This window comes from Melitaea cinxia, chromosome 26 (genome assembly GCF_905220565.1).
Source record: "Melitaea cinxia chromosome 26, ilMelCinx1.1, whole genome shotgun sequence".
In the NCBI taxonomy this organism is placed as follows: Eukaryota; Metazoa; Arthropoda; class Insecta; order Lepidoptera; family Nymphalidae; genus Melitaea; species Melitaea cinxia.
In genome coordinates, this window is record NC_059419.1 from 4743061 (window position 1) to 4770505 (window position 27445).

A 27445-nucleotide genomic window follows, 5' to 3' on the forward strand; every position below is an offset into this window, starting at 1 on the left:
TCATCCCCCTAAATGTTAAGGGTAGTCCACCCCTATTTTTTTTAGATTAATTATTTATTTTTTAATTTTATTATGATTTGGCGTTGAACAATACATACAACTCTAAGTTTTCACCCTTCTACCTTCCTTCTACCAACCCCCCATTTTTAATTATCGTTTAGCGGCAAGACAACGTTTGCCGAGTCAGCTAGTATTTTATATTTATATCTTTGGATTAATAAAATAACGAATCATTAAGCGATGGGCTCTTCTTAACTCCAATCATATGATAATGTACTTTTATGAATAGATTGACTGCCTTTTTAATAAAGAATAATAGCATCCAGAGACAGCACTACAACTAATTCCTATAAAAATAACCTACATGTACCAAATCTAAATGATGCATATGTGTTATTTGAGTTGATGTATCAACTGCAATATCTTTGCTACAGTGTAAAATTACTAAAAATAAAAAAATAAAACTAAACTATTTTGTTTTCGATATATTCTGTAAGTACTCCGATTTAAAACTAATATTGGTTCGTATCGCCTCGAACTTAGAGCATGTGATTTTATTAAAGATATTAAATCAGGCGTGAAATCATAACACCCACTAATGCTTCGAATGTAATAAATATCTTCCAAGTCGTCGACTAATCCAGAACATTTAAAGTTGAAAATATTCCTGTATAAAAAAATATTAGAATTTTTTTCAGTGTTTGAAAGTAGTTCGTAAAATTTTGCTTAATTCATATGTATAGTATAATTACGATACATATACCAAAATAACATTTTTTTATAATTTTTGTCTGTCTGTCTGTCTGTTTATCCCGGCAAATCTCTGAAACGGCTGGACAGATTTCGATGGGACTTTCACTGGCAGACAGTTGATGTAATAAGGAGTAACTTTGGCTACTTATATTTTAGATTTTTTAACTATTTTATAACTGTGAACTCAATAATAACAATTTTACCGAATTCTACGCGAACAAAATCGCGGGCACAGCTACTACTTAATAAATACAAGCTAGAGTTTAAGAATAGAGGGATAAAAATAGAGTAGATTTTAACAATTATTCTTTCGTTTAAAAATCTAGTTATTGAAGTTAATTATATTTTATGACTAACTGTGCCCGCAACTTCGCCCGCCTCAAATTTAATAAAAAAGTTATTGTTCAGTTCGCAAAGGTTTAAATTAAATAAATTTCTAAAATAAAAGTAGCCTATATTGCTCCTTACTAAATTAGCTATCTGCCAGTGAAAGTCTCGTCTTAATCTGTTAGAAGTTCGGTTAGAACCAGAATATAACAGAATAGAATAGAACGGAATAGAGTAGGATAAAAAAGAATTAGGATGGAACAAAATGAAATAAAACAAAATCGAATGGAATAGAAAATCAAATAGAATCGCATAGAAATCGAATTTAATCGGCTCGAGTAGAGTCGAGTTGAACAGAGTAAGTAGAGTAGAGTAGAGTCGAGAAGAATCAAGTAGATTCGAATAGGATGGAACAGAATAGAATCGAATAGAATAGAATAGAGTAAAATAGAGAAGAGTAGAATAAAGTAGAGTAGAGTACAGATATTCAGTTTATTATGAAAAGCAGAAATCTTGTCATCACTGTAAAATAATGTTATCCATAAAGCAGCAGTAGCGGGGTTTTTGATTATGTTCTAAAAAAAATCTATATAGGGAGGGAAGACAAAAACTTATTTGGCTTTGTGGTAAAAATTTACAGGTTAATTATGTTAACTTCAGGTATACTTAAACCTATCATTATTTTACAATTTACACCACAATGACCATTCTAAGCGAAAAAAAATTACGAAAACAATGTGAAAACAAGCGGATGTTATCTATTAACATTAAAATTTCAACATTAACGATCCTCTTGTTCCAAGATTCGAGTTATGAAGCCACTAAACTTAATCTAGTCTGACAAACAGGTTGTCGCTCATGAAAACTTTTTTCACACAATAATCTCCCATCTGTGCCAAGTACCCTTTCCCTAATATCCGCTTAAATTAAAAGAACCATGCAAAAATATCTTCTATTGTTGAAAATTTAAATGCCAGAATCCCGTGATAATATATTATACAGTTGTTCACTGTATAGTGCATATATTTGTTTCGTTCGCTATTAATTGGACTGGTATTTTGGTTCAGCTAAATATAAAACAGAGGTTACTACTCACAGGTGCTTTAAGTATGATGAAATATAGATAGAGGATATCGTAAACAATAGGTTATGATATTGAACCTGATGTCAATGTTAGGTAAAGGTCTATTACATATGAAGCTTATAAATTTTCTTATACACTAATGTACTCATAGTTTTCTTTTGTAAATAATTGTCTCTAATTTCCTCATAAGTGAGTATAAAGAACGTAGACCAACCATATCGTCAAACTATCTATATATCTGTCTTTTACAGTCATTCATGAGAAAACGTAAGTACACAATGTTTCTTTTTTTGTTACTAGTCTATATGCCGTGTGGTGTCGGCCGAGTAGAATAGCACCACACCCTCTCTTCCCGTGGGGGTCGTATAAGGTGACCGAGGGATAAGCATGGCTCAAAATCATCAGGGTCCTCGAGAAGGTAAACTTCATTTGAAACCCGGAATGGGGTCTCCGTCAAGCATTCGTGGCATAGCTCTAAAATGCGAGCTCCTGCAGCCGAACTGGCTCCACACGTATCGACTCGTCGTTCCCTTGGGCCAGTGAGGTCGAGAGGGTGGCGCAAAGCTTAGGTAACTCTTCGTTTTCCTGAAGAGTCTCCTAGGCGACACAGTGTCTGTCTGACACTGTCTAAATCGCCTTCAATAGACGGACAAAAGCCAATGATGACTAGTCTATAGACGTCTGCAACACCAGAAGCATCGTAAGCGCGTCGCCGACCCTAACCCTACCACCCACCCAGGGGCGATGGTCACCTTACTTACCACAGGAATACAATATTGCTTCAAAGCAGTATTATTTTGTAATCTTCAATAAGGTTGAAATATAATCCCAGTCAGGCTGCTACAGATTTTGAGCAGGATGCTTCTTACTGTGCTCTGCCTCAGTTAAATTGAAAATCTATGTCGCCATTACCATAATCAGTCGATGGTCGATCGACCTCTGATTGAGAGTTAATTGATTTCCTACAGTCGATACCTTGTGAAATCTCAAATGGGAATATTTACGCTAGTTTAGATTTATTTTCTGCCACTTGCCGGTAACGGTTTATCCTTATCTATAAACAATTGTATCAGCAGAAATATCGCAAGCGTGTTGCCGATAAAACCCACTGTCAACACAGTGTCCCATAGGAAAACAACGCTCCTTGTGAAAGCCTATAATCATCTGTAAAGTTGAGGTACTTTCGCAGTTGGGCTGCTCCCTGACTCCCGGACTGCGACCTGTCAAAACTTTTTTCTTTCTGAACAATGTAGTTTAATTTAATGTAGTGTCTATAGGTTTAGGTGTTTTTAATAACAAAAAACAAATATGTAGTATATATATAATAATCACAGAATAGACAAAGCCTCAGTTGCTTTACATTGAGCTAAAATATATATTTTCAAACCACTACCGTTTTAATACTCTTACGTAATTTATTTGATGAATACTAAAGCTTGTCTGATACAAAGTTTTATTAGACTCATCACCCTTAAACAGAGCATAATTATTTTTAAACAGACCACCTGACTTTTTATACTGTTTTTTTATTGCATCTTAAAGATCTAAAGTACTTTATCTGTGCAAATGGTTTTACTTTCTGATATAACATTGAAAATGTTTAAATATGTTTCTATAAATAAACTAAAACAACCGTTAAACAACACAACCTAGAAAAAATCAACCGCTCTGGTGTGCGAGTAGTCGCTTAAAACACGAATTTGACGGTTTGCGCGTTCGAATCCCTGTCGGGATGGATATTTGTATTTGTATAAATATTCCTTTCCAGTTTGGATGTCTGTCCTTGTGGGTCTCCCCACCGTGCCTCGGAGAGTACGTTAAGCCGTTGGTCCCGGTTGTTATCATGTACACCTGATAGCGATCGTTACTCATAGTAGGGACATATCCGCCAACCCGCAGTGGAGCAGTGTGGTGGATTAAGCTGCAACCTTTCTCTTATATGAAAAAGAATCCTTTGCCCATTTGTGGGATGCATACAGACTAGTGGTAGTAGTTGACTATACATTAGTTTAAAAAAGAAATTTTTGAATTATTGCATTAACAGTACAAACGTAAACTGGTTTACTCATTGAATTCAAACCTTGCATACGGACTCGATGTGGGTAGCCTAGTAGTTAACACTGATTCCAAGATGCAAGTCGTAGGGCTAGGGTATCCATATCGACACAAATGCACCCTATTTGTACTTTGGCTGTGCAATGTACAGTTAATGTTTAAGAGATAGAAAGATATATAAGTTGTCTGCTTAGTATGTATTTCTAGCTGAGTAATAATAACAATTATAATCACTAGTGTTTGGTTGATGGTATTTAGGGAAAAAATGTATTTGTAATGTTTTATGTATATTAGATACCTACCATTTCTTTGATGTGCATTTTTTACTATTATAAAATTGTAATCTGGAGTTGACGGTGTTGATGTCACGATTAATAATGTTTGTATTGTAAGTCTGTTATGTAAAACTTTATTGTGAACACTGTTTGTTAACTGAAATAAAAAAAAAACCTGGTAGCCAAAATATTTTTTTTCTGTATTTATAGAAATTCATAAATCTCCATAAGTAATGAATCAAATTTGACGAAATGTTTTGAAATGTACATAGCATTAGAACATAAGCTACAGGATTTTTTAATACAACAATAATACTGACATTAACTAAAGTGAAATTGCGTGCATTAGTTAGATAGTGCGTAGTATTCTAGATACATTTTACGACCCAGAACACAACTTTGTGGGCTGCAACAGCTAAAATGTTTTACGTCGAATGGTTTTCTTGTTATTGCATTGTATTTCCTCGTAAAGATGACGTAAGCTAGTTTATTTTGGAGATATATAAATAAAACTAATTACCTTCTCGTATTTAATATCACGTTGCTAATGAGAAAATCGGCTACTGGAACGTTGAGGACCTTGGAATGCTAACTCTGAATTGGTGCCGATGCTAGCAGCGATATATTTAATTAATTTTCCGGGCTATTCTTTGCTAGAAAGTCTGATGCTTTTGTTATTTAGTTTATTATGCTTTTGTCTGAATTTACGAAGGAGTTTTGGTATGTTTTTTCTTTAAAAAAAAATTAAATTAAAACATTTTTAATATTTATCAAAGGAAATTGATGTAACAACTTATAGAATATTAGCTCTTTCCATTTGATACGTAGAGCTAATTCTTTGAATCAGATTCATTCCTACATTATTTGATTATTTTGATACTATATTAGTACTGTGAGAATATGATTAACCTCACGCTTTATTTTTTATGTATGAATACGATTTTGATATGATGATATCACCTATTTTGATCACGATATTCATATGATGCAGGAATTCAAAATATATGGTGATTAATTGTGACAAGCGGGTCCTTATCTAATCTGAGCTATTGTGGATAAAAGTTCAGATCACAAATAAATAAGTATTTATTCGAATACAAATATCTGAATGAAGACATATTAACGAACATTTAAATTGTTTTTACTGGTGTTTAAGTGATATTTCACTCTTCATCAAACAATCTAGTTTACTCAGTAATATATGTTTTACACGTTTTTTACTCTGAATTAAATTATTCTCTTAATAGCTTAAATTTTATTATAATTTTATTTTGAAGTAATTAATTATGATTTCTTGTTCGATCTTCTACTGTAATGTAATAAAGGTTTCTTTGGTTTTTTTTAGTTCAATTAGCTATAAAAGCGTGTATTTTAGTTTTTTTTAAACTATAATTTATTTCATCAATATACATTCATTGCATTGATACATTGTAATCTGACTAAGGGAATTAAATTAATGCCTTTCAGTAGAACTTCGCTGTATCTTACACAGAAATCATTATCGACATCCTATAAATTACAATAAATGCTACATTAATGCCTTTAAAAATAACTGTTTGCTCGCAAACGAAAAAAAACCGACTTCAATTACATCGACGAGAAATGCAGCGTACTCCACCTGTCGATTAAAAAAAAAATTGTCGAAATCGGTCCACACGGTCAAAAGTTCTGATGTAACATACATTAAAAAAAATATTCAGTCGAATTGAGAATGTCCTCCTTTTTTGGAAGTCGGTTAAAAAGAAACTACAATGTCTTTCGATTTAACAGAAAGAAGAAATTATTTTTCGATTAAATTAATTTTTAGCACTACTGTTTTCAAAAAATAACATACGTAAATATGTATAAAATGAAAGAAAAAACTACTCATCAGTTTAAAAATAGTTAAACTTTTTAACTTAATTATTTTATTCGAATCAGTATCAGCACGTACCACAGCTTTATATTTAAATTATCGAGACATTAGAATTAATTTTGCATAACACATTTATTCATAAAGCAGTATGTAACAATAATAATTATAGATTTCATGACGCAAACATTACAAAGAAAATCAAAGTTTTCGCTAAAACATGAGAAATTAGTTTTCTCTGCGTTTTATTGATAGCGTCTGCTGGCAACACATTCCAAAATAATCGTCTATTTTTATGTGGCCGACGTAACGGGATGGAATGTATACGACAGGCGTTATTTTTGTAATGTCATCGATTTTGAATATGTAGTGTAGTTCGATTTTTTTTTTTATTTGTTTTAGGCATTAAAAATTTTTGTTTTCAGCCAGCATTCCTTCTGTATTGTATGAAACAATCATGAAAACAAGACTTAGATTGTCTGTTTTCATGATAGTGGCAATGTTGATATTGCGCAATAATTATAGTTAAGATTTGAAATAGTTTTATTTCTATTTTTAAATGATACAGAATGATAATGTTAGGCGGCGATTACGATATATGTATTAGATTATTATACTTATTACCCTCGGAACATAAAACAGCTTGCGAGCAGTACTATTTGGGTATGAAATGAGCATTATCTTTTGTAATATTGAGGTGCCTTTTAAGACGGGCTGCTGTAGTTCTTTTTTATCATAATAATGAATGAAAATTAAAAATATTTTTAATATTGTGTATAAAATGAAAGAAATACGTAATATAAGAAATTTAATCAATAGCTTCATTAAAATTAACATTCTAAAAAGTTTACAAACATTTTTGTACAAACAATAATTTATTACAAAATACATTTTCTCCGTTCAATACACTTGTGCGTTGTTCTTGTTCATTATCGACTTTAAATAATTATAACAATATCTTAACCTAGTAATCTCATATAGTAACACTATTCTAGGAGATTCGTTGTCTTCGAAACAACGCTTGATATATTGCAATAAGAATATTAACTAAAATAATCGTACAGTTTAATACTTAAAAATAAACTTATAATTTTTTCTTTCAACATTTGTAAAAATTCTAAAAAAGTCTACTTTGTACAATTACATTTATTTAATAATCTCAGTGGGAACTTATACTTAATCTATAAGAATATTTTTATTTAATTAATTTTATTATTATCATGAATAAGGCACCATTGAAAATATTTAGTGTTACAAATACAAAGGCACATTTTCAAAATTCAGTGTAAAATTTACAATTATACATAGTCACTTATTTTTAACTTAAATTTGAGTAAATTGTTATTGTACTTACAAAGGTTGGAAGACGTGTACTTAGTAAAAAAATTATACATTATTTACAAATATTTTATAAGGTTTGTGCATCTTTTTCACCAATTTAGTTATGTGTATCTATACCCATTTTAGTATTTGTTATTGTTGTGGTGCTACTTACTAATAAATTTAAATCACAACACTAAAATAGATACAGATGAACACAAAATTGTATTTTGTGTTTTGCAGGTAATTATTTTTGAAGTAGCCTTTTTTTTACATTTCTTCATCATCTTATTCAAGTGCAGCATTTAACTAAACTAAGAAAATAGCTATTTTGAAAATAATAAAATTTATACTTTAAAAGCAGATTGACGTAAATTTATCTTTTATAATCTGAGTCGATTTAAAATATTGTAATACCTAAAGTTTAAAAAGTAAGAGGAACAATGTACTTGTACATTTCTAAAAAAGAAAGGAAATTTAGAATTTAAAATTAATCAGTCTCTTGCACTTTTAACCTGTCTGTCGTCTACAACCCGTCGACTTCCAAATTTGTTTAACGTTTAAATCATCAATCTACTTAAAACTATTGTATCAATTGCAAATATTGATTTTCTTCATAAAACGAAGTTAATGAAGTTTGGAGATCGTTCACAACCATATTGTCGCCGCTATTCAACGGATGTGTGCTGCTCGAAACCATTTCAGAACTCTTCCAATTCTCACAGTTCTCCACATATTCTAACGTTCTCTGATAAGTTTCTTGACGCATCGTATTCTGATTCTTCTTCCTTCCGTTCGAAGCCTCTATTTGGGATTGGGATATGTCCCACACTTGGACATCCGCCTGATTGTTTTGAATGCGCAAACTGTTCATACTGCAATCGGTTTGTTGCTCTCCATTTTTTGCCATTTGATTGCAATTCATAGGTATCCCTGTAGCGTTGATTGGTTTCTGACTTCCAGTCGACATGTTTACTGAGTTCTGCATTGATTTTTGCATGTTATGTTTGTTGAATTGATTGCCCGGATAATCCCATTGATAGTATGATCTTTGATCGTTATAATATTGATTGTTATTCATCATTGCTTGGTTATATTGGTGGTTATTTTTTGGAGGCGGTGGACCCATTACATGGGATGAATTTGTCGCAGAATTGTATGGAGGCGGTTGAGGGTATTGCATATTTTGGTTGTATTGGGCATTTTGTATCGGTTGGCATACGTTTTGTTGTTCACAGTAACTGTTCAATGCTCCACGGTTCATATTACCACTATTATCGACACTCATCATAGATGACCTTGACATTTGCATTGGGTGCATCTGATTACTTTGGTTTGGATAGTTCATCGGTTGAGCATAATTTGTCAGTTGATTAGTATACACAAGATTCTGGTTATTCGGCGTCATAACATTAAATTGTTGTGCATTGTGATTAAATTGTTGCATTGTTTGGTATTGTTGCATGTTTTGATTCCTCATATTAATATTTACTTGGTTTTGGATAGGGTAAGGTTGTGCTTGATTGCAATTTTGGTTTTGGTATTGATTAGGAACATTGTTATATTTTTTATTAGGAATTTTATTACTACAATTCTGGTAATTATTATACTGCTGAGCTGACATCATTTGTGATGAGTTCATGTTATTCATCATATTTTGATTTTGAACCGGCTGACCATTCATTGTCATGTTCGAAATATTCTGTACCATGGGGCTTGTAATAGGACTTTGTAATCCTGAATGCATAGGACTAGGCATGCCATGACTCATTGGACTAGCATTATTTTGAGCCATAGGACTGGCCATGTTCATCTGCATAGGACTTGCAATGTTTTGGGAATTAGGACTTCCGATATTGGTATGTCTAGGACTCATCATCATTTGGTTTGGTATCTGAGGGCTCAAAAGGCTTTGCATACTTTGCGGACTCATAGCATTATGCTGTGGAGACATCACGCTCATAACACTCTGCGGACTCATAACATTATATACACTTGGAGGACTCATGATACCATGAGGCATATGCTGCGGACTTCTGACACTTTGAGGACTCATGATACCATGAGCCATATGCTGCGGACTTCTAACACTTTGAGGGCTCATTGAACTGTGTGGAAGACTCTGAGGGCTGAGCATGCTATTGGCCAAATTTGGGCTCATAACTGTTTGTGGGCTCATAACAATAGTCTTAGGGCTCATTGCTTGTTTTTGAGGTAGTGTATTGCCCATTCCTATTCGATTAGACTGTTCAGTTTGATTCGCTGTCATATTTTGTAAGGATTGTAAGGGATTGTTTGCTGCAACATTTGTTTTTTGAGGTTTTGAATAATCTTGCTCAGATTTTTCGTTTGTCACTTCAGTAATGACTTGTTCTTGGAGAGGTGTGTTCTTGTCGTCTGGAGATTTTGCTACTAATAGAGAGCCACTGTTACCAGACATACTAACGTCTAACGACCTTAAATCAACATTGATATCACTTATATTGAGATCACTTCCTATGGCACCTAGATTTTTAAGAAGAGAATCGTCACTTGTGGCGACATCACTGATTTTATCACTGGAATTGTTCGTATTTTGTATTTCACTGCTTATAACGTCTTTGGTAGTGGTATCGTTTTCATCATTCGTTGCTGCGGGTTCTGGGTTGGTGGAGTCCGTTTTAGCTGGTGCTACCGACTCGGTTCCCAATATTGATTGGTTAAGATATTGCATCATTTCGTCTGGTATCACTAGCTTATTCTCCACCATTTCTCCTTCAGCGACCTTATGCAAAAAAAACATATTTAGCTACAAACAACCTTATGCAAAAAAAAACATAGTTACAAACAAATGATACATGTCGGAAAAAAAATCATTTTCTGAGAAAAATAGTTTTCAGCATTCAAATTATAAGTCGTAAATATTTTATTTATTATTTTGAATAAAACTTATTTGGTTTTAAATTTTTTGTTTAATAAGTTGACGTAAGCTTCGATTTCATGATGTTTGTCTAACTAGCACATTACTGAAATTTTACAAAATTTACCTGTTCCAGGTTAACCTCTTGGTTTGGGTGATGAACTTGTGCTGTAGTGATGACCACAGTATTAGTTGAGTTCGAACGAGATTCTTTGTAATTCACCTCGTGGTCATCTTCTGTTTTGAATGGGAATGGCGCGTCACCCTGTAAAAATGATTAATTTAATTATACATACTATACTTATAAGTTTTTGTTATTTTAAATGTGTCTACATAAATACAAAATAAATTTTTGGAATTACAGTTTTGACATTTGACTTGACTTGTATGAAATACTGAATCAAAGTAATAAGTTTTCGGTCTCATTCTGTGGAAAGATTTACTTACCACATCGTCATTATTACAGGGGTATGGTTGGTAGCCTTGTGCTTGGTCACTGAGGTTCGACTGCTCCGACAGTCTTCTCGCTTCCTCCTTAACCTGCACGTTGGGATCAAGCTCGAGAGCCAATTCCTCTGCTCTTACTTCAGAACATGTCACTCCTCGCAATAATACCGCCTAAAATGATGAAAATATTGTTTTCAATGTTTATGCGAATTTCACTCATCATAATGAAACAACTTTTTCATATTTTATCGCAGTTTATTAAGTTTTTTAGATGCCCGAGGACTCAATCTTCGTAAAGTATCCGAAACATCGGGTATTTAAAAAACTTATAAACCGCGATAAAATCTAAAAAAGTTGTTTCATCATGATGAAAATATTTAAAATGTCGTGTTTATATTTTATTTGGGTTAGTATGTAGCTTATGTAGCGAACTATTGAAACGATTTAAATTGTAAATATATATGTAGGAAAAGAGGTGTCAGACTGGTTAATTGCAATGTAAGGTAACACAAGATAGTTATTAGTTAAGGGGGCGAAGACAAACTTCTTATGATTCGATGGATTCACCGCGCGTTTACCGGGTCCATCGTATGGCAGAGGGAGAAACTCAGAGCAGTTCCTAGGTCTTGCGACCTAGGTGTAGGTTTAAGGAGGCCCCCTTTGAGCTGCACATCAACGCTCACCTTCACTGCTCGAGTTGTTTGCCCTACCCTCGCCGAATTTTGTAGATCGTTATATAATATGTAACAATTAATTCGCTTGCACAAACAAGTTAAGCTACCAGCAGGATATAATAAGTGTATCGTGCTAAGCCAAAGCCAAGATTGCCTTAGCCGCGGTTGCTTCAGACGTTTTATACACGTCAGAATTATTCGAGTAATAGAATGGGTGAGGGTAGGTGAATATCGAACGATATGCTAAGTGGTGTGATCGGTGCATCTGTTGTTTATAAATCTCTTGCTAATTGCCTACAACAGCACAGGTACCGTGCCGGTACGCATATATTGATTTATTATTTACTAGCGACCCGTCCCGGCTTCACACGGATGCAATGCTGATACTAAATATACTAAAGAATGTCTTTATTTATAGAGTGAAGCTTATAGCATGGTTATTAACATAATAACAACAACATTCAAATATGCGTCGTTAGATTACACGTTGTTACAGAATGCGTTGAAGAAATAAAGGTTCACTGCTCGTTCCCGTAGGTGATAGCGTGATATTATGTAGTTTATATGTTGACCCGATTTCTTAATAATATTCGTGCCAAATTCGAAGTAAATCCATGCAGTACTTTAGACTTTATCCCGGACATACATACAGACAAACAGACAAACAGACAGACAAACAGACAAAAATTCCAAAAACTATATTTTTGGCTTCGGTATCGATTGTAGATCAAACCCCAAATATTCTTTTAAAAAAATATTTAATGTACAGTTTTGACTTTCCTACCATTTTATTATATGTATAGATTTACTTCTAAATTATACTAATCAAAACCTTATTTTTATGAAGTAACTTAGGAAAATTCATATTTAATGAGTATCTCCATTTAGAGTACTTACAGAGTGCACTGTATTTTATAACAAATGTCCAGTAATTATACTTATTCGGTTACCTGATTGCCTTGTGAGGTCCTTACAGCTTGAACAGCCGCCAGCGCTGATGATGGTGGTGGTGCGTATCCCACACATGATACTTGACTAGATCTGGAATAAAATATTTATTTAATTACAAAAGTTGATATTATTGAAATATTTTCTTACAAAATAGCTGTTGTTAGACAAATAGAAGAGCAATTTACAATAAGTACCTAATGAGTGTACCTTTTTTCAAGCTAATACTTAAAGGAGATGGGGACTTTTGGGCCAAAATGTAATGAGTAGAGATATTGTTTAAAAAATTGGTCAAATTTTTTTTATTTAAAATATAAAATATCAGCTCAATTCTGAATCTAGAAGCGGAGAAAATTGAGAAAGATAGTTTTCATCAAATTATTTGGGTAATTCAAAAAGAAAATGTTTGCACAAGTTAATTAACTCAAGATATTTAGATGCACAATTAAAGCTGGAAACAATAAAGAACATTTAAATAAAGTTACTTTAATATCGAAAATTTCAATTAATATCTGATAAACCAAAATGATTATCGATTTCGTATCGATTTAAAATAAATCATATTTTTAATGACAGCTTTGACAGCTGACTAACAGTAATAGCATGGAGCATAGAGAAATGCTCTATGCTCCATGAGTAATACTGTGTCCGTCACTCGTTTCGTTTCCGTTTGTTTTCCGATGCATTCTGAGTCCATTCCTGATATTTATTTATGGTTTTAAGTGTATATCAATATTTGTAATGAACTAATTTTGCACGAAATTTATTTATCAATAGAAGTTGTAATAGGTACAATAAGTTGTTTCTGGACTGTGATATATTTAATCTTTCATTGACCATATTTAATTCTCATATTAGGGATATTTTGTCTAAAGGTAATCGTATTTAAAATGATTTAAAATTATAATTATAATTATTACTATCACTTTTTATCATTTTTAATTTAGATTTTAAATTTTAGTTGACATTCTTATTGATCGACACAATTGTTTTATTTATGGTATTTTTGATGTAATCTGTAAATTGGATAGTTTCACACTCTCTTTAATCTCATTGATTCATGTAAGTTTGCTTTGTTTTGTGGCGCATCTACGCAACGTACTTGTTATGTGTTATTAGTCGTTGGAAACTGTTCTGGTGATGATTTTGAAAATATGTGCTAATTTGTAAAAATTATTGTATACTGTTTGTTTCCACTGAAAATAAATAAATAAATTAGTTTTCAAACAGTCTTCACTAAATATAACAAACATTAATGCTACAAGAACTTAGTGATCGGGTTTTTTTATAGACATTGTAACATAACCATTATTCGCGCGGGTAGATGCGAAGTAGTGAACAGCTTATATACGTCGTTGCTAAAAATTTACTGTTAAATTCGGTTTTAATTTAAATTAGAAAGCTTTTCATGAATTTTTTAATTATTTAATTACCATCACTCACCAGCAAGCAATCTCCTTTGCGTAATTTTTTGGCGATCCTTCAGTTTCCTTCGTCCGTATTTACGATGGAGTCTCTGAGAGCAGATCTAACGACGATGACAGAGGTGTTTAAAACCAGAATGAATGACTTTCAACAGGACTTGGATTGAAATCTCTCTCCACTAACGACCACTTCACTGGCAGCAGAGTTCACAGCATTTAAAAAATTTGTGTTATTTGCTTTAACTGCACTTAAGAATCAGATTGAGTTCCTAGGGAGATGGATCGACAAGAAACGAAAACGCGGCGTAAGTTCCTTCTTTTCCACGGAGTATCTGAAGAAAAAGCGGAGGACACTTCTGCTCGAATTACTAATCTCGTCGCTGAGAATCTTAACTTACCTAACTTCTCGAGTGCAAGTATAAAATTATCTTACCGGCTTGGCCGCTCCTTAGGTAAGAAACCACGGCCGCTAGTAGTCAAGTTCACTGACCTGGCAGTCCGAAATCAGGTGTGGTTCGCGAAGGCAAAATTAAAGGGAACTGGTGTCACGCAGTCCGAGTTTCTGACAAGGCCCCGACATGATGCTTTTCTTGCGGCTCGGGAGCGGTTTGGTATTAATAAGTGCTGGACGCGTGATGGCTGCATCTATGTCCTGGCTCCGAATGGAACACGTTATAAGGTTGAGAACTTAACTGACCTTGATGAAATCCCAGATGGCACGCCCGTAGAAGTAGTCAAGTCACCACCTCCAAATATAGCTACCGTAAAATCGTCGGAATACAAAAGTGTTGCATCTCGATCTAAGAGGCCGGTAAAAAAATAATTCATTTGCAATAACTGTCACTTACACTTAAATATATAATATTATGATTTGATTTAACCATTCTTTAAATTCATTTTATACCACTGTACAATTTTTAAATTTAAACTTTTATATTTTATAACTTTTTATCACTGTCTTGTTTTTATTTTCGATTGAATGTTGGTGGTCGTATATGTTTTTTTTATGTGACTACCTACGTGTATATTACAAGTTTGATATTGACAATAATACGAGATTTTCACTGTGGTGGGTAATTTGAATTTTTTAATTATGTTCGAAATTTAAATTTTATTGTTAAAATTTGTAATTTTTTTTTCAATCATGTTTATATCTCTTTATTTTGTTTAGTTTTCTTCTTTTTCATTGTAAATATTAAATGTCATTCCTATCCTTGCAGCTGGCGGGTGAGTTAAATGGTTTTCAGTAACTTTTTTAATATTAATTTTTCTTTTCATTTGTTTTATTTTTGTTTTTCTTTTTTATATTTATATTTCATTTTAATATTTATATTTATATATTTTTTGTCTGTTTTGCTTATTATAAATATTTATTTTCTTTTCTTTTTGCAATTTTTAGTCATACATATTATATACGTACTTTTAATAATTATTTCAAGTCAATGTCATTTTCAAGTGAATGTAGTGAATTTATGTCCTTATCTTCATCTACTGAGGAAAATTGTAGTGACGACAGTTTTCAAAATATTCCTTGTTTAAGCGACAGTCTAAATTCTCATTTCTCTAGTTGCTTAAAGAATTTCAATGCAGTTCACATTAACGCGCAGAGTATTCCTGCACATTATCCTGATTTCTTGTCTACCTTTGGCAGTGTTAGCCATATCCATGCTATATTAGTTTCCGAATTTTGGCTTAGGCCTTGTTTACCTTCCACTTCTTTCTCTTTACCGGGATTCCGCCTGATCCGCAATGATCGCGTTGGCCGGTCGGGTGGAGGTGTTGCTATTTATCTTCGTTCTCAAATTCCGTATAATATTATTGACACTTCGCAACCTCAGACCGGTGGTGGTGCCGAACATCTTCTTATCGAAGTGATTTTTTCACATGCCAAACTACTTCTCGGTGTTTTTTATAGTCCATGTCTCACTGTTGACTATTTTGGTGCTTTTGAAACATTACTTCATAATTTTACTTCTTTATATAATCACACGGTTATCATGGGCGATTTTAACACCTGCTTGCTTAAAAACAACCACCGGTCTACCCGTCTTAATACTATTGTTAACGCTGCTAATTTGCATATGTTACCCTTATCTGCTACTCACATTGTTCCTAACTGCTCTCCTTCACTTCTAGATTTAATTATTGTTTCCTCAATTGACCATGTTACTAAACATGGTCAATGTACTGCTAACGCTTTCTCCTATCATGACCTCTTATTTTTATCTTATAAACTTAGGCCTCCTAAAATAAAATCTAGAATTCTTCTGCAGCGAAATTTTGGTGGAATAAATCTGGAACGAATACAGGAGGACGCAACTAAAATTGACTGGTCTGGGGTTCACAATGCGAGTACAGTTGATGAGCAAGTAATTGTTTTTAACGCATTATTAACTCAGCTATATGATGTTCATGCGCCTATTCGCCCTGTGAAAATAAAACATCTTCCGGCGCCATGGATTACATCTGAGATTAGAAAATTACAGAACAAAAAGAATCATGCTAAGGCGAAGTACAGGATGGATCCCAGTGAGGTTAATAGGGAAAAATATGTAAGGGCTCGAAATCGCTGCAATAGACTGTGTAGAGATGAAAAGCGACGCTATATCTATAAATTTGTCTCACTGGAAGATTCCGGTAAAGTCTGGAATTTTCTTAGATCACTTGGAGTTGGTAAATCCCGTCAAATTAGTTCTCAACATTTAGATCTCAATTCTTTGAACCTCCACTTTTCTTCTTCTGTTGTCATAGATGACACAACTAAGTTACGTACAAAAAATCAGCTTTCTACGACGATAACTCCTGATGTTCCTACTTTCTTGTTTAGCCAGTTTTCCGAATGTGATGTTAAGAGTAGCATTCTCGCAATTAAATCTAACTCGGTTGGATCGGACAGCATTAGTCGTAACATGATTATCCCTCTAATTGATATTCTATGTCCAGTTATCACATTTATTTTTATTTTCTCCATCTCCACTAACTCTTTTCCGTCAGTGTGGAAAGATGCTGACATTATTCCTCTACCTAAAAAAAGTAATCCGTGTTCTTTATCTGAATATCGTCCCATTTCCATCCTTCCATTTCTTTCCAAAGCTCCTGAGCGTCTTGTACATCAGCAGCTTAGCCGTTTCCTTCTAAATCATAATCTCCTTAATCCCTTCCAATCCGGCTTTCGTCCTGGACATAGCACGACTACTGCGTTATTTAAAATCACCGATGATATCAGGTCGAATATGGACGACCAAAGAGTCACGGTCTTGACGCTGTTAGATTTTACTAATGCATTTAATACCGTGGACTTTGACTTACTGTCTGATACTTTGTATACTCTTAACATATCTCCTGAGGTAACTGAGTGGTTTCAAAATTACTTGCGAGGTCGCCGGCAACGAGTCAGGGTTAACGACTCCTTTTCTAATTGGAGTGCGGTCAGAGCTAGCGTACCGTAAGGTGGCGTGCTTTCCCCTCACTTATTTTCTGTATTCATCAATTCCATCAGCAAAGTTATATCTTCTCTCTACCATCTTTATGCTGACGATCTCCAAATCTACACACACTGTACTATTGAAGAATTACCACAAACTGTCTCTATTATCAATGATAATTTATTACGAGTTGCTAATTGGAGTAAATCCTTTGGTTTAACAGTCAATCCAAGGAAAACGCAAGCAATTATAACAGGAAGCTCTAAATTTATTTCTCGTATTAATAAATCACAACTGTCTCCTATAATTTTTGATGGCGTTGAAATCCCATACAGCGATAAAGTGACTAACTTGGGTATTATATTGGATCAAAATCTCTCTTGGTGTCCACAGACGTGTGAATTAAGTCGAAAAGTTTTTTCAGCTGTAGGATCACTCCTCAGGCTGCAGAATTTTCTTCCCACTCCCACAAAAATTGCGCTTGTACATAGCATTCTCTTACCTTTGCTGGATTATGCTGACACTGCTTATCTTGACATTACTGAGGAGCAACTTAATAAGCTTGAGCGCATTCAAAATTTATGTATCCGTTTCATATTTGGCCTACGCAAATATGATCACATCTCTGATTTTATAAAATAGACATTTTTTTTCGTCTCCTGTAAAGTTGTTAAAAATGACTTAAGCGGTGTTGTTAGCTAAGGGACGAAATGGCTATTTATCTAACGCATACTAATGTATTATTAGGAGTGCCTCAAGATTCTCACCTAGACCCGATATTGTTCAACATAATTATTTATAAACGACATAAATGAATGCTTTTTATACTCAAAAAATATTCTTGTTTGCTGATGATCTTAAGTTCTTTCGCATTATTTCTTTTACCGAAGATACTGTTTTACTTCAAAGTAATTTGAATCGTCTCATGGATTGGTGTGATTTTAATGGTATGAGTCTAAACCATAAAAAATGTCATGTCATGTGCTTTACCAGACATAAATTAGTGAGTTAAAGGGAATACAGATTGAATCAGTACACTTTGAAAACTGTAAATACTATTCGCGACTTGGGTGTAATGCTAGATAGTGCATTACGATTTAATAATCATATTGAAGGAATATGTAATAGGGGTTTCAAGAATCTGGGATTTATACTGCGAAGTAGTAGCGAGTTCACCAACCCCCAAACTACTATAGCTTTACATAACGCATTCGTTCGCAGTGAGCTCGAATACTGTAGCGTTGTTTGGAACCCATTCAGAAATGTTTTCTATGGCACCTTACTTTTAAATTTGGCCAAGCTAATGAAATTTCGCATTATCGCGATAGATTGAGTCACTTTTAATATGAACACTCTCAAAAGTCGAAGATACTTGCTTGACAACCTGTTTTTGTATAAACTAATTAATGGTGTACTGGATTGTCCTGTTCGACACCTACTAAATGTCTACGTTTAAATAAACGAATGCTATTTTATTGTACCTCAGCTTGTTCTAACTTGGGTAATCAGGCACATTTATACAGAATGATGAGATCCCACAGCATTATTTCAAAAAATCTGGATATAGACATTTTTAACGACACAAATTTTCAATTTAAAATAATGATTAAATTGAATTTATCAGCAAAGTGATCAGTTTTTAGTTTTTAGTGTTTTTAGTATTTAATATTTTTACAAATTATTTCTCTTTAATTCTTTGATTTCTTTTGTTTTAATCTTTTGTTGTAATTAATTTAATTGTAAAACACTATCTTAAGTTTAAGTAAGTGATGTTAGTCGAGTTTAATGTAGTTATCACCTATAATTAAAGTTACACTCAGACTCTACTGTTTTTGTATATGCACTTGAAATATGGTGTATACTTTGTTGGTGTTCTATAAATAAATAAATAAATAGTTATAAAAAAATGTAGCTTTTCCAGTCGGCTGTTATCTATAATACAAGCATTAAGCTGCTTTCCGTAGGATCAGACGACCGTGTGTGTATGTTATAGATAATTATTTTAAAAAAATATTTGTCGGAAGGTAGATTTCTCTCGCTCATCGTCTCTGAGTACTCGGTCTACTGTGGGCTTCAGTGGTCAATGTTGGCACAAGTAAACACAATTTATGATATTACCAATTTATTATGACACAGGAATTACTTAACAGAAGGGTAATGCGGCACGGGATGCGGGATAGTTATTAGTTAACAGGGGTAAGAAGAACTTCTAACCATTCGATGGTTCCACCATGCGGGTGCCGAGTCCATCATGTGGCAGAGGGAGTAACCCAGAGCAGTGCCTAGGACTTACGACCTAGGTGTAGGTTTAAGAAGGTCCTCTTTGAGATGTACATCAAAGCTCACCTTCACTGCTCGAGGTGTCCGCCCTGCCTAGCCAAATTATAGATCGTTATGTAAAAATTAATTCGTTTGCACAAATTAATTATTGAAAGAGTCTAGGTTAAGCTACTAGCAGGATACAACAAGTACACCGTGCCAAGCCAGAGCCAAGACTGCCTTAGCCGAGGTTGTTCGATTTATACACGTCAAAATAACTTGAGTAATATAATGAGTGAGGGTAGGTGACTATCGAACGATGCTGCTAGATGTGCTAGGTGGCGTGATCGGTCCGTCTGTTGTTTATAAATTTCTTGCTAATTGCGTACAAAAGCTGACATATTTATTTATGTGACATGCTGACGTCAAATTTTAGTTTATGAACAAGGAACCATTTTGCTAGGGGAAGGTCTAAACTATCCATCAACTTGCAACAAAGCAGCGAGGTAGCTTTAGTTAACAAGATAGTCATTATGGACCAATATTTTTTTTCTGAGATAAATTTGTTACCTCCGGCTGCTGTCCGGCGAAAGCTGGTCGTAAACAGTGGAATGGTGTGACATGAGGCGCTGTGCGCCTGCAATGCCTGCAGTTGTAGCTACAGCGCCCGATACTACTGATGCTTGGCTGCTTTTACGGGAAATATCAGAAGACCTAGAGTGTAAGAACAATAATTACTTTAAACCTGTTTAAACTTAAAATCAGAAAATTTCTTCTAATTTTTTTTAGGATATATTGATTGATTTCTTTCTCCAAAAATCGGAGGTTGGGCTCAAGAGTTGAAAAAAAAATTATATATAAGAAAGACGAATGAACGTGAAACGTAGAAAGACGATTTTCTTCGATTATTTTATATACGTTTTAGAAGCTTTTACAAGTAATTTAAAGTCTACACTTTAAATGTTTATCATGTCAGTTCTATCACTTCTGCGTGTAGTTGCAAATATTATTAAATCAAAATATTTAATTACCTAGCACTGTATAAACTGCTACCAGATGAAATACCGGAATCTCGCCTTGTGTTCGGAAGACCGGTCTTCAATTCTACCGCCACATTTGTACCACCAAGCTCCGTCCTACCGGGCATCATCCCTAAAAATCAACATTTATTATTTTTATATGCATTCAATTCTATTTCATTTTTGTTAGGAAATAAAGGTACTCAAAATAAACATAAATTAAGTGCAAAACAAAACAAAAAATGAGTTTGCTTTAGATCACATTACCGAAGAAAAGAAACGTAACTCTCTCTCTTTCTATCTTCAATAACTTATATCTCCCTCTCGACTTTCGTTCGCTTCGCCCGTTCACACTTTTCGTGAAGCTCTTGTCATGCATTCACCAGCTTACTCCCCAAGTCAAGTGTGCGTAAAGAAATTTTACTTCCAAAAACACTTTATATCAATGATTAAATGTCTAGTATGAACGAAAAGCTGATCCCTATATCGGCTAATATTCTTTGCATACATAGGTTACAATTGCAGTGTCATAAGTTGTTACAATGAAGCTATTACTAAATTATAGGTACGCTAGGGATTTCTCGTTTCATCAACCGATTTTTTTTATATAATTTCCTTCATCTTTCATTGATCTTAGTCAGTCTATTGCAGATGATTTAGACAGTGTCAGATAGAGACTGTGTCGCCTAGGACACTCTTCAGGAAAACGCAGAGTAGCCTAAGCTCTGCGCCACCTTCTCGACCTCACTGGCTAGGCCCACAGGAACGACGAGTCGATACGTGTGGAGCCAGTTTGGCTGCAGGAGTCTTTCGCATTTTAGGGCTATGCCACGAATGCTAGACGGAGACCCCATTCCGGGTTTCAAATGAAGTTTTTCTTCTCCAGGACCCTGACGATTTTGAGCCAGGTTTATCCCTCGGTCGCCTATTACGACCCCCACGGGAAGAATGGGGGTGGTGCTATTCTACTCGGCCGACACCACACGGCATATAGTATATATAATTTAAGCGGAAAATAAACATATGATCCGTATAATAGTAAGCTACGAATACCTTAATCATCAGTAGCATCTGTCAGCATTGCGCATTTCTCTAGGACATCTCAGTATCTTGCTCAACACAAGAAAACGAGCGAACTTGAGGCCACTATTATTTAATTGTGACTTTTTGTAGGGTTGAGGTACTTCCTCAGGCGTGCTCAACCTTACAGAAGATCACAGCTAAATAACACTGTTCTCAAGTACTCTTGTGTTCCTGTGGTGAGGTAGGAACAATGGAGTATTATATACATTCAACATGTTGCACAAATCCCGCTTGCGATGCTTCTGGTGTTTCAGGCGTCTATGGGCTACGGTAACCGTTTACCATTAGGTGGGTGCTTGTTTGCCGACCTAATTGTATAACAAAAATTCTAACTTTTCACAGCCTTTATCCAGTGTGCTTTACACATTTTGGCTGTTCTTTTTACTCTAGTACCTATATTTTACGACACTTAGTAATAATGTTGCATTCTCTTAGGGCTACGGTAATCGCTCACCATCACGGGGGCCGTGCGCTTGTTTGCCGACGCAGTGTTTAAGGAATACAGTGCGGTCCTGACCAGAGCCCACGTCGCCGTGGTGGTGCACGAGGCGCGCGACCGCCATCTTGTTCCCGAAGCGCGGCGCGAGGTGGTGCGCGCGCGGCTCGCCGATGGCCACCATCGCGCGCAGCATGAGCGGCAGCTGGCCCACCTCGCCCACCACCTCCTGCTCCACCTGGTGGATATTCGTTTTATTTAAGACGTATTCTCCAAAAAAATTTAAATTAACATATTTATTTTTATTATTGAATATTTAGAATTTTAAATTTTTGAATTTTTATGATTTTACTTTTACTTTATTTAATTTTATTTTTACTTATTGATTATTTAATTTAATTTTGTTTTGTTGTACTAACCCAATATGGACTTAAAATCTAGTCTGAAATAAAGTATTATTATTATTACTATTATTGAAATTTTTTAAAGATTAAAAACGGCATATTTACCATGTCTTTTATTTTCGACATTTTCTTGATATTATTTAAACGTACGTATTGATGAAGAATCGGTGATGCAGTCACGGCACCAGCTGGTTGCGCAGATGGTCGTGGATTTGGGGATCAAATCAGAAGGGCTCAGAGGGGGGGCAGGTGTTATGCGTAGTCTGGGCGTTTGCGCTTATGTATTGCGGGTGATTTCAGACTCCCAACACAGGGGAAATTCTTAGTGGAAGCCGTTGAGTATGGGACCTTTATTTATATTAGATTTATGTTAAAAAAAAAATGTCGACTAGTAATAGCCGTTTAAAAATCCTCGTTAGTAATTTTAAGGCATTACGAGTTTTCATTATTTATTTATTTATTGTTGTATTCAAAACCGTTCAGTTAACTTGTTTTATACACAAAATAAACCAATATTTTCAGCGATCAAGTTTTCAATACTGCATTTCTTTTTATAAAGATACGAAAAAATAATTTTAGTACTCGACTTATATTGAGCGAAATTTCGTATTACCTCGCCATCAAGTCTGAAGTAAGGAGCACCATTTTCATCACTGAAGCCTCCAAGACCTGAACCGCCGAAGTCGAGATCACCTCCACATTGCGCTGATAACTGTAATACATATTATTCTATTAATCCTTCTGCACTGAACAAAAACATTCTGATTAATTTACTTCTTTGATAAAATTAAGTCAACCGTAATCTGAACAAAGAATTGAACTAAGTATTAAATATTAAAATACTTTTTTAGTTGGATGTTGTCTCAGTTTCGTGGTTTCCAGTGCGACATTAAGTACTAACACTACACGGAGCCTACTTGCTAGGAGAAGGTATTTAAATTAAATAGTTACTATGTTTTAAAACAAAATACAGCTAAACATTTGCATATAAGTTTTGCTATTCCTCAAACAAACCTCAACATAATCAAATCTTTTGGAAAAAATAACATAATTTGTTTCAATTTGATCAGGAGATATAATCAAGCAAATATTTTGGCTAGCAATAGAATTGTAAAAACCTGATGAGCCGGTGTGTGTAAACCATGAGGTAGGGGAGACGCGGGACTCTCGCTCTTGACTGAAGCGGAAGACGCGTGTCCTCTAACCCCGAGCGGGACTCCGCCCTCCTCTGAACGGGGGGACGAGCCCGCCCCACCACCTCCAGACTCAGCTGAGTCATCGCCACGACTGCAACCTGGAAATACAATACGTAATTTAATTAAGGTTACTTTAAACATTTACTCTTATACCAATACGGTGGCGAACAAGCGTAAAGAAAGAAAGAAACACGTTTATTACGGGGTGGGTACAAACAACGTGATGGTAAGCACCTTTATAGTTTGGGGGAATGTTCAGATCACGTCGGGATCACCAGTTTGGGGATCTGAGGAATCACGTCGGGGTCACCAGTTTGGGGGTGTGAGGAACAGGGTGTTAAGTTCCTCATCCACAACTGAAAAGGGAGGATCCTCGAACCAGACGGGTGTTATGTCTGGTGGGCTACTGCCTCGACGGTTGGCCACAATAGTATAAAAAGGCAGACAACTCCTTTCGACAACTCTAGGAGCATTGCAAGTTTGGTCGCCGATACTACCCGTGATCCTTCAGAAGGCTCTGAGTTTACTCACCACTAAACCACCACAGGAACTCAATACTACTTCGGAACCTAGTTTCCAAGTCGAGCGTCTATAAATTTTAGCCAGATATTTCCTTCTGTGCTAGAGCAGAGATAGATATCTATAAAATACTAGTCGTACTTGTAAAAGTAGACAAAACAGAAAAAAAAAACAAAAGAAAATGCCACAGTATCAAAGTAAACTAAGTTTATTACCATACATTAAATTTCAAACACCAGTCATCCAATAATATAATTAAATATTAAGGTACCTTTATGTTTCTTACTGGCGTAGAATTCTGCTCCGTGTACTGTCTTAACATGCTTCCGAAGAGATGAAGGATCCGTATAACGTTTCGTACATCCTGGTGCTTTACAAACATATGGTTTCTGCAAACAATCACATTTGGGTTTACCAAAATTACTGGGAAAATCTATTTTTTACCTTAAAAACTAATAATCTATGTAAACGTCAGAATCTAAAACTAAAATCTATGTAAAATACAGACTTTTTATTTTCAATAGTCTAAAATAGATTAAGATAATTTTCTTTATGAATGTGTTACCAACTCTTACAATAATTGAACAAGCGAAACTTATAAATTATTTTAAGTGACTAGACAATTTACATAAAATGTAATCATACCATAATATTTAAAAATATTTTAGTCTGATTTAATAGCGTATTTTAAGATTCGTTCGATTAAGAATCGGTGCCCCGGGCCGTTTTAATTTGCCGCCCTCATAAATTAAGGAAAAAGGCAAAAGCGACAAAAGGGGTACTTATAATTAGGGGTGTGAAATTTCGAAATAGAATCGATTAATAGAATTGACAATTTAGTTTAGAAAGTTTTCGGCTGACCTTTTTAAGCCTTCTTTCGTAATAGGTTCGAATAATTTCGATGATACTAATAATATAATTTTTTTAGATACTAAATAATCGTAATCATCAATTATAGCAAAAAATTATCGATTCGTGCGTTGCATTGCAGGATTGGCCATGGCCCTTTTGGCCCTACGGTAAATACGTCCATGCAATAATAGCCTAGACCTAGTTGTACTTACAATTAGGTTTGTCCAGTATCAAACATGTAAAGAAATAGTTTTTACCTCGTTGCTATGTGTCCTATTCTGATGCTTTGCCCGATCGCTAGCATTAGAAAAGGCTTTCGCGCATCCAGGATATTCGCAAGTGTACGGTTTCTCTCCTGTATGACTTCTTAAGTGAGTCTTCAGGTTTTCTAACCTTGAGTATGCTTTACAGCATCCCTCAAACTAAAACGGACATTTAAAATTAATCCATTACGTAATAAATGAATACCATGAGTACTTTAAGCAAACAAGCTTTAGGTATTTAGTATATTAAAACAAAGATTTCAATGGACTTAAAGGCAAATTCTTAAAAATTCTTTAAAATTCTTATAAAGAATTTAATGACGCAATTATGTCTTAGTACGCTGACGGAAACATGTTCGCCATGACTTACAAACAATACCGTCTGGTTCACTCACTAATACACGTGCTACGCGCAGAAAGTCGCTGAGTGTCCATGTAACTACAGCGTTTGTGTAAAACGGACTATGTTGATTAAGTGAACCAATAATAACTCAGTCAAAATTTTCAGTACTCCTTTGGTTAAAAAAAACAAAACAGATTATAGATATTACGTTATATATTACTCGACCATTCAAGTAGGTGGTTGTAACAGTGAAGTGAAAGTTATACAATACTTACGGTACATTTATGAGGTTTTTCACCAGTATGTCTCCTCATATGAACGACCAACATATACTGGGCCTTAAAGGGTTTCTCGTCCCTGGAACATCCGACCCATCGACACACAAACGCCTTTTTACTTGCGTGGATGTGGTCCGTATTTATATGTTTTACGAGGTCATCTTGCGTTGGGAATTCTAATTTACAGTCGACCTGAGGAATTAATAGATTAATCTTTAAAAAAAATTATATAAAAAAATGAAGACAAAAATTTAGTTTATTGAAATAATTAAAAATATGACCCAATGCCAAATGCATGTTGGCTTAGAAATGATTATCCAAAAATTAAAAAATATACTTAAATTAGAAGTGGAAATTTCATCAAATATTGTAGCACTAAGTTTTTTATATCAACAACTTAAGTAATCTATAATTTTGTCAATATTTTTATTTTTTTTTTTTTTTTTTTTTTGATGTAATAGCAACTGTCATACCAAGCTTACCCTAATTTTCAATTTTTTTTTTAATAATAATAAAAATTAAAAAAAAAACTAATTTTAACTACACCAATCTTACCCAATGACAATTAGTTTCAATGAAGTCACCGGGCTCATCTTTCGAATCTAAGCCGTCGACTGTACTCTCTGCGGCCGCAGACAATGGTTTGTTACAGTGCATGCCATCCCTATGCGATAACAGGCCAGGCGGGGACTTTCGTTGGCCTAACGCTGTTGATGCACTGTAAAACAAATAAAACAAAAAAAAATTAACTTCATATTCGTTTTACGGAAGTAAAACTTCTTTACGCATGCTTGACTTAGCATGAGTAAGCTGATGAACGCATGGCGACGATATTATTAAACGCGTTACGAAAACTATGATCGGGCGAGGCGAAAGGAAGTTGGTAGAGAAATATAAGTTAGATAAAGCGAAAGAATTTTACTTCAATCGTGTGACCAAAAGCACGCTGTATTTTTAAGTTTTTCAATGATCAATTTTGGCGTCGTCGTGTTTAAATATAGAATCAACAGCCGGTACATAAATTGTGGTCAAACTCATATGACAGTCAGCGAAGTTCGAGATAATCACTATCGAAATGAATAATAATACAATGAATGTAATGTAACGGGCTATGCTTGGGGTCTCTCTCAAAGATAGGATTAGAAATGAACCCATCCGCAAGAGAACGAAAGTAACCGACATAGCCCACAGAATTAGCAAGTTGAAGTGGCAGTGGGCTGGTCAGCTGTGTCACAGGACCGGTGGCCGTTGGAGCAGACGGGTCCTGGAGTGGAGACCGCGTCTTGGCAAACGTAGTGTGGGAGGTCCTC

The 27445-nt window shown here is 34.6% G+C and overlaps 1 protein-coding gene and 1 long non-coding RNA gene across 2 annotated transcripts in view; one reads left to right on the plus strand and one right to left on the minus strand.

Moving 5' to 3' along the window:
- LOC123666552 overlaps window positions 1-27445 on the plus strand; it is a 93770-nt gene that overhangs the window by 64076 nt on the left and 2249 nt on the right. The gene's annotated exons all lie outside the window — the stretch shown is intronic.
- The window catches only part of LOC123666548 (transcriptional activator cubitus interruptus), a 69698-nt gene continuing 50472 nt past the window's right edge, over window positions 8220-27445 (minus strand). Inside the window, exons 7-19 of the mRNA XM_045600661.1 lie at window positions 26691-26853; window positions 26133-26327; window positions 25509-25673; window positions 24671-24788; window positions 23803-23978; window positions 23298-23396; window positions 22362-22518; window positions 20774-20894; window positions 20313-20456; window positions 12637-12727; window positions 11013-11183; window positions 10693-10830; window positions 8220-10430 (exon numbers count right to left, since the gene is read on the minus strand). Of these exons, the coding sequence (XP_045456617.1) occupies window positions 8250-10430; window positions 10693-10830; window positions 11013-11183; window positions 12637-12727; window positions 20313-20456; window positions 20774-20894; window positions 22362-22518; window positions 23298-23396; window positions 23803-23978; window positions 24671-24788; window positions 25509-25673; window positions 26133-26327; window positions 26691-26853 (3919 nt within the window). The 3' untranslated portion in view covers window positions 8220-8249. The remainder of the gene's footprint in view (window positions 10431-10692; window positions 10831-11012; window positions 11184-12636; window positions 12728-20312; window positions 20457-20773; window positions 20895-22361; window positions 22519-23297; window positions 23397-23802; window positions 23979-24670; window positions 24789-25508; window positions 25674-26132; window positions 26328-26690; window positions 26854-27445) is intronic.